This window comes from Panulirus ornatus, chromosome 13, assembly GCF_036320965.1.
Source record: "Panulirus ornatus isolate Po-2019 chromosome 13, ASM3632096v1, whole genome shotgun sequence".
In the NCBI taxonomy this organism is placed as follows: Eukaryota; Metazoa; Arthropoda; class Malacostraca; order Decapoda; family Palinuridae; genus Panulirus; species Panulirus ornatus.
Window position 1 is genome coordinate 49,077,643 of NC_092236.1, and position 15,788 is coordinate 49,093,430.

General features: G+C 41.6%; 1 protein-coding gene across 1 annotated transcript in view; it reads left to right on the top strand.

Annotated features, from left to right (window-relative positions):
- The window catches only part of LOC139752849 (uncharacterized), a 257,324-nt gene that overhangs the window by 207,390 nt on the left and 34,146 nt on the right, over positions 1–15,788 (top strand). The window contains 1 exon segment of the mRNA XM_071668812.1: positions 4,035–4,295. Within this exon segment, the coding sequence (XP_071524913.1) occupies positions 4,035–4,295 (261 nt within the window).

Genomic DNA, 15,788 nt, shown 5'->3' on the forward strand with positions numbered 1-15,788 from the left:
AGGTACTAGTGCAGTTTTTGTTACATGTCCAAATTGACAGGTGAGTACCATCAAAGTAACAAGTCAGCCCATCCCACAAGGATGAGAGCCTGTCTCATGTAGTGGAAAACAGCTACTTGCCGTGTGGTGACACCTCACAGTGCAGCTGTTTACTGCTCCACTAGTCTTGATGGTGCTGCAGATTGGAATGGTGGTGATGGTAGCTGTGTAGATAAAGTAGATGATTCACTAGTCTCGTCAATGGGGAATGCATGGCATGGGCATGGTGACTTCCAGGGGCTGGGACATTATGGCAACTGGGTTAGGGTAGGGTGTGGTCACATGTTATAGAGGCATATCCCTACAAAACTGAACTGGAACATTCAGCCCAGGAATGATTAGCTAGGCCAGGGACTGAGGTTGCTGGAGCCACCTGATTAGCAGGTGGATGAGTGAATCCATGGGGTGGGTATGGCAGTACGGCAGTTGTACCGTAGGTTGGTGAAAATCAGTCCAAGTTAGTGTTGAGTAATGAGGACGAAACACAGTGAAAGAAGGTCTCAAAATGAATATTGTCTTGCTGGAAATAAGCTACAGGAATCTGTGTTTAGGAAGCACTTGTGAGTTGACTTCATCCCTTGCCCAATCTTTGAAGTCCCACATTAGGAAAATAGTAAACAAGACAATTTGTCTGCTGGCAAATAGAATAGCTTTCAAGCATGTGAATAAGGAAATATTCTGCAAACTGTTTACATTTTGCATACAGGCAAAACTAGAATATGCTTCTCAAATTTAGTCTTCACACCCAGAGAAGCTCAGAGAGCTTACCTTCGGAGGAAGGTAACTAAGATATGATCAGAATTAATAGAGCTGAATAACAGAAAAGCTAGAAGGCTTAGATGTGCCCACTATACATAAACCAGAGTGATGATGTAAATAGTAAAAATTTGAAAGATAGATGGATTGAACATTCTGAGAGCATAACATGAAATTAAGCAAGAAACTTGTAATTATATATGTAAAGAAGTGCATTTATAGTATAAGATTGGCGAGTAAAAGAATGAACTGAACAATGATGCAGTTAGCGTACTTTCACACTTTTGGTAAATGAGGATGTAGATAGAGCAGTAATGAAACTTGAACCTAAGAGGATATATGATTGGAGAATTAGGAAGAGCTCAACAATTTCTGTGACAATATGAAACGAGTCCAGTAACCAGGAACAAGAGAATTATGGTAGAGCATTCTGTGAAACTGACAAGGAAGGAACAGGAGCACAGATACCTTTGGCTTCAGAGGTAAGGTTACAAAAAGATGTTGAAAAGTGAATGAGTTTAGCAATGTGCTGTGAAGACATGATTGGCACCCCAGTTAGCCAGCATTTGAAAAGTATAAGGGGGCAAGAAACAAATGTTGTAGTATAAGAAAGGAGGAATGAAGATGCTTTAAAAAGTATGTTTTGGATGTTAAGTCATTAGGAGTGAATTGTTATTCAAAGAGCAGCTGTTAGGAATAGATTGTCATTTAAAGAGCTTCTGGTAAAACTAGGAATTCAGAGGAATGAGTTTTCATGGATAATGTGAAGATATGTGAGGAATGGAAAAATGGGTTCAAAGGTATTATCACCGTAGAAGATACTGTAGTCCCATCACTAATGAGGTGGAATGGAAAGATCTTAGAAAACAATGAAATAGCTAGGAAAGATAAACATAATACTGAATAGTCTCATGAACCTTTTGGAATTTTGCCGTAAGTGCTGAAGATGTGTTCCCATACACTTGACAGACTTGAAATGTTCAAGATGTCACTTAGACTGCCAAAGGTATGGAAAAGGGCAAACGTCCCTCCTGTCTTTAAGAAAGGAAACCAGAAGTTGCTAATGTATCGACTGGTCTCTCTGATGAGTGTTCTTTGTGAAGTACCAGGAAAGGTAATCAGAAAACGAATGGTTGAGCACTAACAAAGGAGAAACTACCTGAGAGACAGGAAGGTTTCTGGAAAAGCTGATAATGTGTGATGAACCTCTTACATTTCCATAACCGTGAACTCCACTTTAGACAGGAAAAGACTGAGTAGAGTGTATGTATCAGGACAGCCAGGAAGCATTTGACGCTGTACTGTCATTTTGGTGGATGCAAGATTATCTTAGTGAAAGGGAACAGAGGATGCTTGTCAGAGTAGCCTTCTCTAAATGAGTTTGTCACCAGTGGCATGCTGCATGGGTTTGCTCAGTGACTATTGCTTTTCTTGGTCTATGTAAATGATTTGCCTGAAGGATTGGACTTGTACCTGGATATGTGTGTAGGTGATTCAAAGGTCATGAAGGAAATGAAAATTGAAGAGGACTGTGTCAGCTCACAAAGAGACCTATACACTCTCTAAAGCTGGTCTGATACATAGATGATGGAATAGAACCTAGCAAATGTAATAGGGATAGCACTTAGCAAAAGAAGACCTTGATATAAAGTATTCAGCTGGAAATAAGCTGCAGGAATCTGTTTGTGAGAGAGTCTTGATAGTAGACCTCATCTCTACTCAGCTGCCAGAGTCCCACATTTGGAGGATAGTAAAGGAGACAAATTATCTCTTGGCAAATAGAAGAGCAGCATTGAAGGCATGGAGGAGGAAATACTACATTCTAAAAAATTGTTTATATCCTACTTTAGTCAAAAACTGGATAATACTTCTCAAGTTTGATCACTACTGCTAAGGAAGCACAAAGAACTAATAGAGAAAATCCAAAGGATGGTACCAGATTTGAGAGAACTGAGTTATAGGGAAAGGCTGGAGGCCTTAAATTTGTTCACTATGGAAGAAAGAAGCTTAGAGGATGATGTGAACATAAGCAGTATGGTGTCTGTAGTGTACAGTTCTTTGAAAGATGCAAGGATAGAACAATAAGGGGCCATAACATGAAATTAAGCAAGAGATAATTTGAAAGAGATGTAACGGAACACTTGCATATTACAAGTCATGGATGAATAGAGTAAACTGAAATTTGAAAAGTCTTATGATAGAAAAAGATCAAGAGATGGGAGCATATGAGTTTAAAACTCCCTCTGCATACAGTACAAGAAGGAAATTAAATTAGGCAGTTACACACATATACATAACATGATCATTATCTTTTGGGGAATAAGCTACAGGAATGTGCATGTGAAAAGTGTACTGTGAGTTGGCATTGTGCTTAACCTAGTTTTAGCGCTCTGCTTAAGAATTATTGAGGTGGCAAACTTTCTTCTGGTAAATGTTAGTACTCCACATAAGTGTAAGGATAAGGGAAGAAGCAGTGAACTCTTCACAACCTAATACTGACCCAAAACCTCAAGCATGCTTCTCACATCTGGTCACAACACTAAAAGGGCAGGTATGTAGCAAGAGAGTTCAGAGAGGGATAACTAAGATGATTCTTAGATTGATTAAGCTCTGCTACAATGAGAGGTTGAGGGCTACAAATTTGTCCAAAATGTAGGAAAGAGTAGAGGGACAATCTAATTACAACTTACAAGTTTCTTAATCAGATGTATAATGTCATTAGGGAACAGTTTTTCAGGAAATCAGTGACACAGTAGCTGAAGGTCACAAGAAGCTAATTAACAAGGAAAGTATGAAATGCACTTGTAATGAAAGAGTATTGGATAGTTGGAAGGAACTAAGTAATGAAAATGGAAATGCTATCTGTATACAATTATTATGAAAGCTATCTTATGGCAAAAAAGTCCAAAAGATTTGTTTTGTATCACTCTCTCTGATACTTAGGTAATGTGCAAAGTTAGGCTAACTGGTTTATATTAAGTAATGTAAAGGAATTCGAATAGCAACAGACCATTTGATCTGGGTTCATTGCTGTATGAATTCCAAATGTTGATCATCCTTTGTGTATTGGTGTTACATTTACCTTTATGTGTACCTTACTAATATGCCAGAGGTGTTAGAAACAGATTAAGATGGGAAAATTAAGTCATTGCAAAAATTTTTTTATTTATATATAGATGTGAATTGTTTTTCTCACACAAATCGTCTGGTGATATTTAAATATCTATTTCTGTTTGCAGCTTTTAGCCAAGACAGTGTCAGGTGTCTTCCATAGCCTGAAAACGGCTCTGCCGAGCTTTGAATCATCTGATAATCATACTGAAGGAACTGAAGTAGCAAGTAATGCTGGTGGAATAAGTGGAGGCTCTGGAGGGGATGGCATGTTGAAGAGCAGAACAGGAGGAGGAGTGCTTAGTGAACGCAACAAGTTGGCTGCATTTCTCTCCAGTGGAAACAAAGCAGAGTATGAATTGAAACTTGATATTACTGCTGAAGAGGAGGTAAGGTATTGAACTTTTTTATTATTATTATTATTATTATTATTATTATTATTGTTATACATAATAACTGTTTCCTGTGTCAGTGAGGTCGTGCCAGGAAACAGACAAAGAAATGGCCCATCCACTCATATACAGCGCTGGTGGCTGATTCATGTGAGAAACTGCAGAAGCTGGTGACTGAGTTTGGTAAAGTGTGTGGAAGAAGAAAGTTGAGAGTAAATGTGAATAAGAGCAAGGTTATTAGGTACAGTAGGGGTGAGGGTCAAGTCAATTGGGAGGTGAGTTTGAATGGAGAAAAACTGGAGGAAGTGAAGTGTTTTAGATATCTGGGAGTGGATCTGTCAGCGGATGGAACCATGGAAGCGGAAGTGGATCATAGGGTGGGGGAGGGGGCGAAAATTTTGGGAGCCTTGAAAAATGTGTGGAAGTCGAGAACATTATCTCGGAAAGCAAAAATGGGTATGTTTGAGGGAATAGTGGTTCCAACAATGTTGTATGGTTGCGAGGCGTGGGCTATGGATAGAGATGTGCGCAGGAGGATGGATGTGCTGGAAATGAGATGTTTGAGGACAATGTGTGGTGTGAGGTGGTTTGATCGAGTAAGTAACGTAAGGGTAAGAGAGATGTGTGGAAATAAAAAGAGCGTGGTTGAGAGAGCAGAAGAGGGTGTTTTGAAATGGTTTGGGCACATGGAGAGAATGAGTGAGGAGAGATTGACCAAGAGGATATATGTGTCGGAGGTGGAGGGAACGAGGAGAAGAGGGAGACCAAATTGGAGGTGGAAAGATGGAGTGAAAAAGATTTTGTGTGATCGGGGCCTGAACATGCAGGAGGGTGAAAGGAGGGCAAGGAATAGAGTGAATTGGAGTCATGTGGTATACAGGGGTTGACGTGCTGTCAGTGGATTGAATCAAGGCATGTGAAGCGTCTGGGGTAAACCATGGAAAGCTGTGTAGGTATGTATATTTGCGTGTGTGGACGTGTGTATGTACATGTGTATGGGGGGGGGGGGTTGGGCCATTTCTTTCGTCTGTTTCCTTGCGCTACCTCGCAAACGCGGGAGACAGCGACAAAGTATAAAAAAAAAAAAAAAAAAAAAAAAAAAAATATATATATATATATATATATATATATATATATATATATATATATATATATTTTTTGTCGCTGTCTCCCGCGTTTGCGAGGTAGCACAAGGAAACAGACGAAAGAAATGGCCCAACCCACCCCCATACACATGTATATACATACGTCCACACACGCAAATATACATACCTACACAGCTTTCCATGGTTTACCCCAGACGCTTCACATGCCTTGATTCAATCCACTGACAGCACGTCAACCCCGGTATACCACATCGCTCCAATTCACTCTATTCCTTGCCCTCCTTTCACCCTCCTGCATGTTCAGGCCCCGATCACACAAAATCTTTTTCACTCCATCTTTCCACCTCCAATTTGGTCTCCCTCTTCTCCTCGTTCCCTCCACCTCTGACACATATATCCTCATGGTCAATCTTTCCTCACTCATTCTCTCCATGTGACCAAACCATTTCAAAACACCCTTTTCTGCTCTCTCAACCACGCTCTTTTTATTTCCACACATCTCTCTTACCCTTACGTTACTTACTCGATCAAACCACCTCACACCACACATTGTCCTCAAACATCTCATTTCCAGCACATCCATCCTCCTGCGCACAACTCTATCCATAGTCCACGCCTCGCAACCATACAACATTGTTGGAACCACTATTCCTTCAAACATACCCATTTTTGCTTTCCAAGATAATGTTCTCGACTTCCACACATTCTTCAAGGCTCCCAGAATTTTCGCCCCCTCCCCCACCCTATGATCCACTTCCGCTTCCATGGTTCCATCCGCTGCCAGATCCACTCCCAGATATCTAAAACACTTCACTTCCTCCAGTTTTTCTCCATTCAAACTCACCTCCCAATTGACTTGACCCTCAACCCTACTGTACCTAATAACCTTGCTCTTATTCACATTTACTCTTAACTTTCTTCTTTCACACACTTTACCAAACTCAGTCACCAGCTTCTGCAGTTTCTCACATGAATCAGCCACCAGCGCTGTATCATCAGCGAACAACAACTCACTCACTTCCCAAGCTCTCTCATCCCCAACAGACTTCATACTTGCCCCTCTTTCCAAAACTCTTGCATTCACCTCCCTAACAACCCCATCCATAAACAAATTAAACAACCATGGAGACATCACACACCCCTGCCGCAAACCAACATTCACTGAGAACCAATCACTCTCCTCTCTTCCTACACGTACACATGCCTTACACCCTCAATAAAAACTTTTCACTGCTTCTAACAACTTGCCTCCCACACCATATATTCTTAATACCTTCCACAGAGCATCTCTATCAACTCTATCATATGCCTTCTCCAGATCCATAAATGCTACATACAAATCCATTTGCTTTTCTAAGTATTTCTCACATACATTCTTCAAAGCAAACACCTGATCCACACATCCTCTACCACTTCTGAAACCACACTGCTCTTCCCCAATCTGATGCTCTGTACATGCCTTCACCCTCTCAATCAATACCCTCCCATATGATTTGCCAGGAATACTCAACAAACTTATACCTCTGTAATTTGAGCACTCACTCTTATCCCCTTTGCCTTTGTGCAATGGCACTATGCACGCATTCCGCCAATCCTCAGGCACCTCACCATGAGTCATACATACATTATTGTGTATATATATATATATATATATATATATATATATATATATATATATATATATATATTATATATATATATATATATATATATATATATATATATATATATATATATATATATATGCACACATATGAGTTTGGTAAAGTGTGTGAAAGAAGAAAGTTAAGAGTAAATGTGAATAAGAGCAAGGTTATAAGGTACAGTAGGGTTGAGGGTCAAGTCAATTGGGAGGTGAGTTTGAATGGAGAAAAACTGGAGGAAGTGAAGTGTTATAGATATCTGGGAGTGGATCTGGCAGCGGATGGAACCATGGAAGCGGAAGTGGATCATAGGGTGGGGGAGGGGGCGAAAATTCTGGGAGCCTTGAAGAATGTGTGGAAGTCGAGAACATTATCTCGGAAAGCAAAAATGGGTATGTTTGAAGGAATAGTGGTTCCAACAATGTTGTATGGTTGCGAGACGTGGGCTATGGATAGAGTTGTGCGCAGGAGGATGGATGTGCTGGAAATGAGATGTTTGAGGACAATATGTGGTGTGAGGTGGTTTGATCGAGTAAGTAACGTAAGGGTAAGAGAGGTGTGTGGAAAGAAAAAGAGCGTGGTTGAGAGAGCAGAAGAGGGTGTTTTGAAATGGTTCGGGCACATGGAGAGAATGAGTGAGGAAAGATTGACCAAGAGAATATATGTGTCGGAGGTGGAGGGAACGAGGAGAAGAGGGAGACCAAATTGGAGGTGGAAAGATGGAGTGAAAAAGATTTTGTGTGATCGGGGCCTGAACATGCAGGAGGGTGAAAGGAGGGCAAGGAATAGAGTGAATTGGAGCGATGTGGTATACCGGGGTTGACGTGCTGTCAGTGGATTGAATCAAGGCATGTGAAGCGTCTGGGGTAAACCATGGAAAGCTGTGTAGGTATGTATATTTGCGTGTGTGGACGTATGTATATACATGTGTATGGGGGTGGGTTGGGCCATTTCTTTCGTCTGTTTCCTTGCGCTACCTCGCAAACGCGGGAGACAGCGGCAAAAAAAAAAAAAAAAAAAAAAAAAAAAAACATATGCACATACACATACTTATCATCAAATACACACATATACAGACATTACATACATGCACATGTACATATTCATACTTGCTTGCCTTCATCCATTCCTGTCACTACCCCGGCCCACAGGAAAACAGCATCAGTATCCCCTGCTTCAGCGAGGTAGCGCCAGGAATACAGACAAAAAGGCCACACTTGTTCACACTCAGTCTCAAGCTGTCATGTGTAATTGTTATTATTATTATTATTATTTTTTTTTTTTCATTTTTTTTTTTTTTTATATATACTTTGTCACCGTCTCCCACGTTAGCAAGGTAGTGCAAGGAAACAGACGAAAGAATGGCCCAACCCACTCACATGCACATGTATTGACATACACGTCCACACACGCACATATACATACCTATACATCTCAATGTATACATATATATACACACACAGACATATACATATATACACATGTACATAATTCATACTGTCTGCCCTTATTCATTCCCATCGCCACCCTGCCACACATGACATGACAACCCCCCTCCCCCCGCATGTGTGCGAGGTAGCACTAGGAAAAGACAACAAAGGCCACATTCGTTCACACTCAGTCTCTAGCTGTCATATATAATGCACCAAAACCACAGCTCTCTTTCCACATCCAGGCCCCACAGAACTTTCCATGGTTTACTCCAGACGCTTTACATGCCCTGATTCAATCCATTGACAGCATGTCAACCCTGGTGTACCACATCGTTCCAATTCACTCTGTTCCTTGCACGCCTTTCACCCCTCCTGTATGTTCAGGCCCCAATCACTCAAAATCTTTTTCACTTCATCCTTTCACCTCCACTTTGGTCTCACACTTCTCGTTCCCTCCACCTCTGACATATATATCATCTTTGTCAATCTTTCCTCACTCATTCTCTCCATGTGACCAAACCATTTCAATGCTCCCTCGTCTGCTCTCTCAACCACACTCTTTTTTATTACCACACATCTCTCACCACCCTTTCATTACTTACTTGGTCAAACCACCTCACACCACATATTGTCCTCAGATATCTCATTTCCAACACATTCACCCTCCTCCACACAACCCTATCTAAAGCCCATTCCTCATACTTCTACGTCAATACCATCCAAACCTGCCGCCTTGCATCCACCACAAAGCTTTCACTACCTCTTCTCTGTTTACCAAATGATTTTACCTGATCCTCTCACTTCGCACACCACCTTGACCAAAACACCCTATATCTGCCACTCTTTCATCTAACACATTCAACAAACTTTCAAAATACTCACTCCATCTCCTTCTCACTTCACCACTACTTGTTATTACCTTCCCATTTGCCCCCTTCACCAATGTTCCCATTTGTTCTCTTGTCTTATGCACTTTATTTACCTCCTTCCAAAACATCTTTTTATCCTCCCCAAATTTTAATGATACTCTCTCACCCCAACTCTCATTTGCCCTCCTTTTCACCTCTTGCACCTTTCTCTTGACCTCCTGCCTCTTTCTTTTATACACCTCCCAGTCATTTGCACTATTATCCTGCAAAAATCATCCAAATGCCTCTCCTCTTTCACTGACAATCTTACTTCATCATCCCACCACTCTACCCTTTCTAATCTTCCTACCTCCCACCTTTCTCATGCCACGAGCATATTTTGTGCAAGCCATCACTACTTCCGTAAGTACATCCCATTCCTCCCCCACTCCCCTTAGGTCATTTGCTCCCGCCTTTTTCCATTCTGCGCTCAGTTTCTCCTGGTACTTCCTCACACAAGTCTCTTTTCCAAGCTCACTTACTCTCACCACTCTCTTCACCCCAACATTCTCTCTTCTTTTCTGAAAACCTCTACAAATCTTCACCTTCGCCTCTAAGAGATAATGTTCAGACATCCCTCCAGTTGCACCTCTCAGCACATTAACATCCAAAAAGTCTCTCTTTCACACGCCTATCAATTAACATGTAAACCAATAACACTCTCTGTCCGTTTCTTCTACTTACATACGTATACTTATGTATATCTCTTTTTATACAAGGTATTCCCAATCACCAGTCCTTTTTTCAGCACACAAATCTACAAACTCTTCACCATTTCCATTTACAACACTGAACACCCCATGTACACCAGCTATGCTTTCAACGAACCTATTATTCACTTTTGCATTCAAATCACCCATCACTATAACCCAGTCTTGGGCATCAAAGCTGCTAACACACTCACTCACCTGCTCTCAAAACACTTGCCTCTCATGATCTTTCTTCTCATGACCAGGTGCATAGGCATCAATAATCACCCATCTCTCTCCATCCATTTTCAGTTTTACCCATATCAATCTAGAGTTTACTTTCTTACACTCTATCACATACTCCTGCAACTCCTGCTTCAGGAGTAGTGCTACTCCTTCCTTTGCTCTTGTCCTCTCACCAACCATTGACTTTACTCCCAAGACATTCCCAAACCACTCTTCCCCTTTACATTTGAGCTTCGTTTCACTCAGAGCCAAGACATCCAGGTTCCTTTCCTCAAACATACCACCTATCTCTCCTTTTTTTCTCATCTTGGATACATCCACACACATTTAGCACCCCAATCTGAGCCTTCGAAGAGGATGATCACTCCCCACACAATGAGGGGAGGGTTTCTAGCCCCTTGCTCCTGTCCCTTTTATTTGCCTTCTACGATGCACGGGAATGCGTGGGAAATATTCTTTTTCCCTTATCCCCAGGGATAGGGGAGAAATTATTATTATTATCATTATTATTATTATTACACGTGAAATTATTATTATTTTTATTTTTAAACTTCATCGCCATTTCTCGTATCAGTGAGGTAGCACCAGGAAACGATGATGAATGGCCCATATACTCATATACACAGATATATTCATTACTGTTATTATTCTTAATCACTGTTTCCCGCATCAGCAAGGTAGCATCAGGAAACAGATCAAGAAATGGCCCATCCACTCATATACACATATATATACATAAACGCCCACATATGCACATATACATACACTTATTTATTTATTTTGCTTTGTCGCTGTCTCCCGCGTTAGCGAGGTAGTGCAAGGAAACAGATGAAAGAATGGCCCAACCCACCCACATACACATGTATATACCTACACGTCCACACACGCAAATATACATACCTATACATCTCAATGTACACATATATATGTACACACAGACATATACATATATACACATGTACATAATTCATACTGTCTGTCTTTATTTATTCCCATCGCCACCTCGCCACACATGAAATAACAACCCCCTCCCCCCTCATGTGTGCGAGGTAGCGCTAGGAAAAGACAACAAAGGCCCCATTCGTTCACACTCAGTCATGCCATGTAATAATGCACCAAAACCACAGCTCCCACAGAACTTTCCATGGATTACCCCAGACGCTTCACATTCCCTGGTTCAATCCATTGACAGCACGTCGACCCCGGTATACCACATCATTCCAATTCACTCTATTCCTTGCATTCCTTTCACCCTCCTGCATGCTCAGGCCCCAATCACTCAAAATCTTTTTCACTCCATCTTTCCACCTCCAATTTGGTTTCCCACTTCTCCTCATTCCCTCCACCTCTGACACATATATCCACTTGGTCAATCTTTCCTCACTCATTCTCTCCATATGACCAAACCATTTCAAAACACCCTCTTCTGCTCTCTCAACCACACTCTTTTTATTTCCACACATCTATCTTACCCTTACATTACTTACTCGATCAAAACACCTCACACCACATATTTTCCTCAAACATCTCATTTCCAGCACATCCACCCTCCTACGCACAACTCTATCCATAGCCCACGCCTCACAACCATACAGCATTGTTGGAACCACTATTCCTTCAAACTTACCCATTTTTGCTTTCTGAGATAATGTTCTCGACTTCCAAACATTCTTCAAGGCTCCCAGAACTTTCACCCCCTCCCTCACCGTATGATTCACTTCCGCTTCCATGGTTCCATCCACTGCCAAATCCACTCCCAGATATCTAAAACACTTTACTTCCTCCAGTTTTTCTCCATTCAAACTTACCTCCCAATTGACTTGACCCTCAACCCTACTGTACCTAGTAAACTTGCTCTTATTCACATTTACTCTTAACTTTCTTCTTTCACACACTTTACCAAACTCAGTCACCAGCTTCTGCAGTTTCTCACATGAATCAGCCACCAGCGCTGTATCATCAGCGAACAACAACTGACTCGCTTCCCAAGCTCTCTCATCCACAACAGACTGCATACTTGCCCCTCTTTCCAAAACTCTTGCATTCACCTCCCTAACAACCCCATCCATAAAGAAATTAAACAACCATGGAGACATCACACACCCCTCCCGCAACCCTACATTCACTGAGAACCAATCACTTTCCTCTCTTCCTACAAGTACACATTCCTTACATCCTCGATAAAACTTTTCACTGCTTCTAACAAATTGCCTCCCACACCATATATTCTTTATACCTTTCACAGAGCATCTCTATCAACTCTATCATATGCCCTCTCCAGATCCATAAATGCTACATACAAATCCATTTGCTTTTCTAAGTATTTCTCACATACATTCTTCAGAGCAAACACCTTATCCACACATCCTCTACCACTTCTGAAACCACACTGCTCTTCCCCAATCTGATGCTCTGTACATGCCTTCACCCTCTCAATCAATACCCTCCCATATAATTTACCAGGAATACTCAACAAACTTATACCTCTGTAATTTGAGCACTCACCTTTGTCCCCTTTGCCTTTGTACAATGGCACTTGGCAAGCATTCCGGCAATCCTCAGGCACCTCACCATGAATCATACATACATTAAATAACCTTACCAACTAGTCAACAATACAGTCACCCCCTTTTTTAATAAATTCCACTGCAATACCATCCAAACCTGCTGCCTTGCCGGGTTTCATCTTCAGCAAAGCTTTTACTACCTCTTCTCTGTTTACCAAATCATTTTCCCTAACCCTCTCACTTTGCACACCACCTTGACCAAAACACCCTATATCTGCCACTCTATCATCAAACACACTCAACAAACCTTCAAAATACTCACTCCATCTCCTTCTCACATCACCACTACTTGTTATCACCTCCTCATTAGCCCCCTTCACTGAAGTTCCCATTTGCTCCCTTGTCTTACGCACTTTATTTACCTCCTTCCAAAACATCTTTTTATTCTCCCTAAAATTTAATGATACTCTCTCACCCCAACTCTCATTTGCCCTCTTTTTCACCTCTTGCACCTTTCTCTTGACCTCTTGCCTCTTTCTTTTATACATCTCCCACTCATTTGCATTATTTCCCTGCAAAAATCGTCCAAATGCCTCTCTCTTCTCTTTCACTAATAATCTTACTTCTTCATCCCACCACTCACTACCCTTTCTAATCAACCCACCTCCCACGCTTCTCATGCCACAAACATCTTTTGCGCAAGCCATCACTGCTTCCCTAAATACATCCCATTCCTCCCCCACTCCCCTTACCTCCTTTGTTCTCACCTTTTTCCATTCTGTACTCAATCTCTCCTGGTACTTCCTCACACAAGTCTCCTTCCCAAGCTCACTTACTCTCACCACTCTCTTCACCCCAACATTCTTCTTTTCTGAAAACCCCTACAAATCTTCACCTTCGCCTCCACAAGATAATGATCAGACATCCCTCCAGTTGCATCTCTCAGCACATTAACATCCAAAAGTCTCTCTTTCGCACGCCTATCAATTAACACGTGATCCAATAACGCTCCCTGGCCATCTCTCCTACTTACATATGTATACTTATGTACATCTCTCTTTTTAAACCAGGTATTCCCAATCACCAGTCCTTTTTCAGCCCATAAATCTACAAGCTCTTCACCATTTCCATTTACAACACTGAACACCCCATGTATACCAATTATTCCCTCAACTGCCACATTACTCACCTTTGCATTCAAATCACCCATCACTATAACCCGGTCTTGTGCATCAAAACCACTAACACACTCATTCATCTGCCCCCAAAACACTTGCCTCTCATGATCTTTCTTCTCATGCCCAGGTGCATATGCACCAATAATCACCCATCTCTCTCCATCAACTTTCAGCTTTACCCATATCAATCTAGAATTTACTTTCTTACACTCTATCACATACTTCCACAACTCCTGCTTCAGGAGTAGTGCTACTCCTTCCCTTGCTCTTGTCCTCTCACTAACCCCTGACTTTACTCCCAAGACATTCCCGAACCACTCTTCCCCTTTACCCTTAAGCTTCGTTTCACTCAGAGCCAAAACATCCAGGTTCCTTTCCTCAAAGATACTACCTATCTCTCCTTTTTTCTCATCTTGGTTACATCCACACACATTTAGACACCCCAATCTGAGCCTTCGAGGAGGATGAGCACTCCCCGCGTGACTCCTTCTTCTGTTTCCCCTTTTAGAAAGTCAAAATACTAGGAGGGGAGGGTTTCCAGGCCCCCGCTCCCGTCCCCTTTAGTCGCCTTCTACGACACGTGAGGAATGCTTGGGAAGTATTCTTTCTCCCCTATCCCCAGGGATATCCATATACATACACATATGCCAATATTACATACATACATACACACAGTCAACTACACAGTCACTCCCTTTTTTAATAGATTCCCCTGGAATACCATCCACACCCTCCGCCTTGCCAGCTTTCATCTTCCGCAAAGCTTTCACTACCTCTTCTCTCTTTATCAAACCATTCTCCCCGACCCTTTCACTTTGCACACCACCCTAACCAAAACACTCTATATCTGCCACTCTGTTATCAGACACATTCAACAAACCTTCAAAATACTCACTCCATCTCCTCACTTCATCACTACTTATTACCTCCCCATTTGCCCTCTTCACCGATGTTCCCATTTGTTCTCTTGTCGTACGCATGTTATTTACCTCCTTCCAAAACATCTTTTTATTCTCATTAAAATTTAATGGTACTCTCACCCCAACTCTCATTTGCCCTCTTTTTCACTTCTTGCACCTTTCTCTAACATCCTGCCGCTTTCTTTTATACATCTCCCCATCTCTCTTTACTCTTTCACTAACAACCTTACTTCTTCATCCCACCACTCACTATCCTTTCTAAACTGCCCACCTCCCGCCTTCCTCATGCCACATGGATCTTTTGTGCAAGCCATCACTGCTTCCTTAAATACATCCCATACCACAACCACTCCCCTCACATCATTTGCTCTTATGCCATTCTACACTCCATCTCTCTTGTTACTTCCTCACGCAAGTCCCCTTTCCAAGCTCACTTACTCTCACCACTCTCTACTCCCCAACATTCTCTCTTCTTTTCTGGAAGCCTCTTCAAATCTCCACCCTTGCCTCCACAAGACAGTGATGAGACATTCCTCCAGCTGCCCCTATCAGTACATTAACATCCAAAAGTCTCTCTTTTAAATGCCTGTCAATTAACACACAATACAATAATGCCCTTTGACCATCTCTCCTACTCACATACGTATACTTATGTATCTCTTTCTTCTTAAACCAGTTATTCCCAATCACCAGTCTTTTTTTAGCACACAACTGCACAAGCTCCTCACCATTTTCATTCACAACTGAAATATAGAGTTATCTTATTGTGTTCCCTAATTACATAGATCAGGTTAGCCCAAATAATGGCTTTCAGGCTCTGTGCGGTTAGCTAAAAGGTTGTTTGTGGTCTGTGAGTTCTC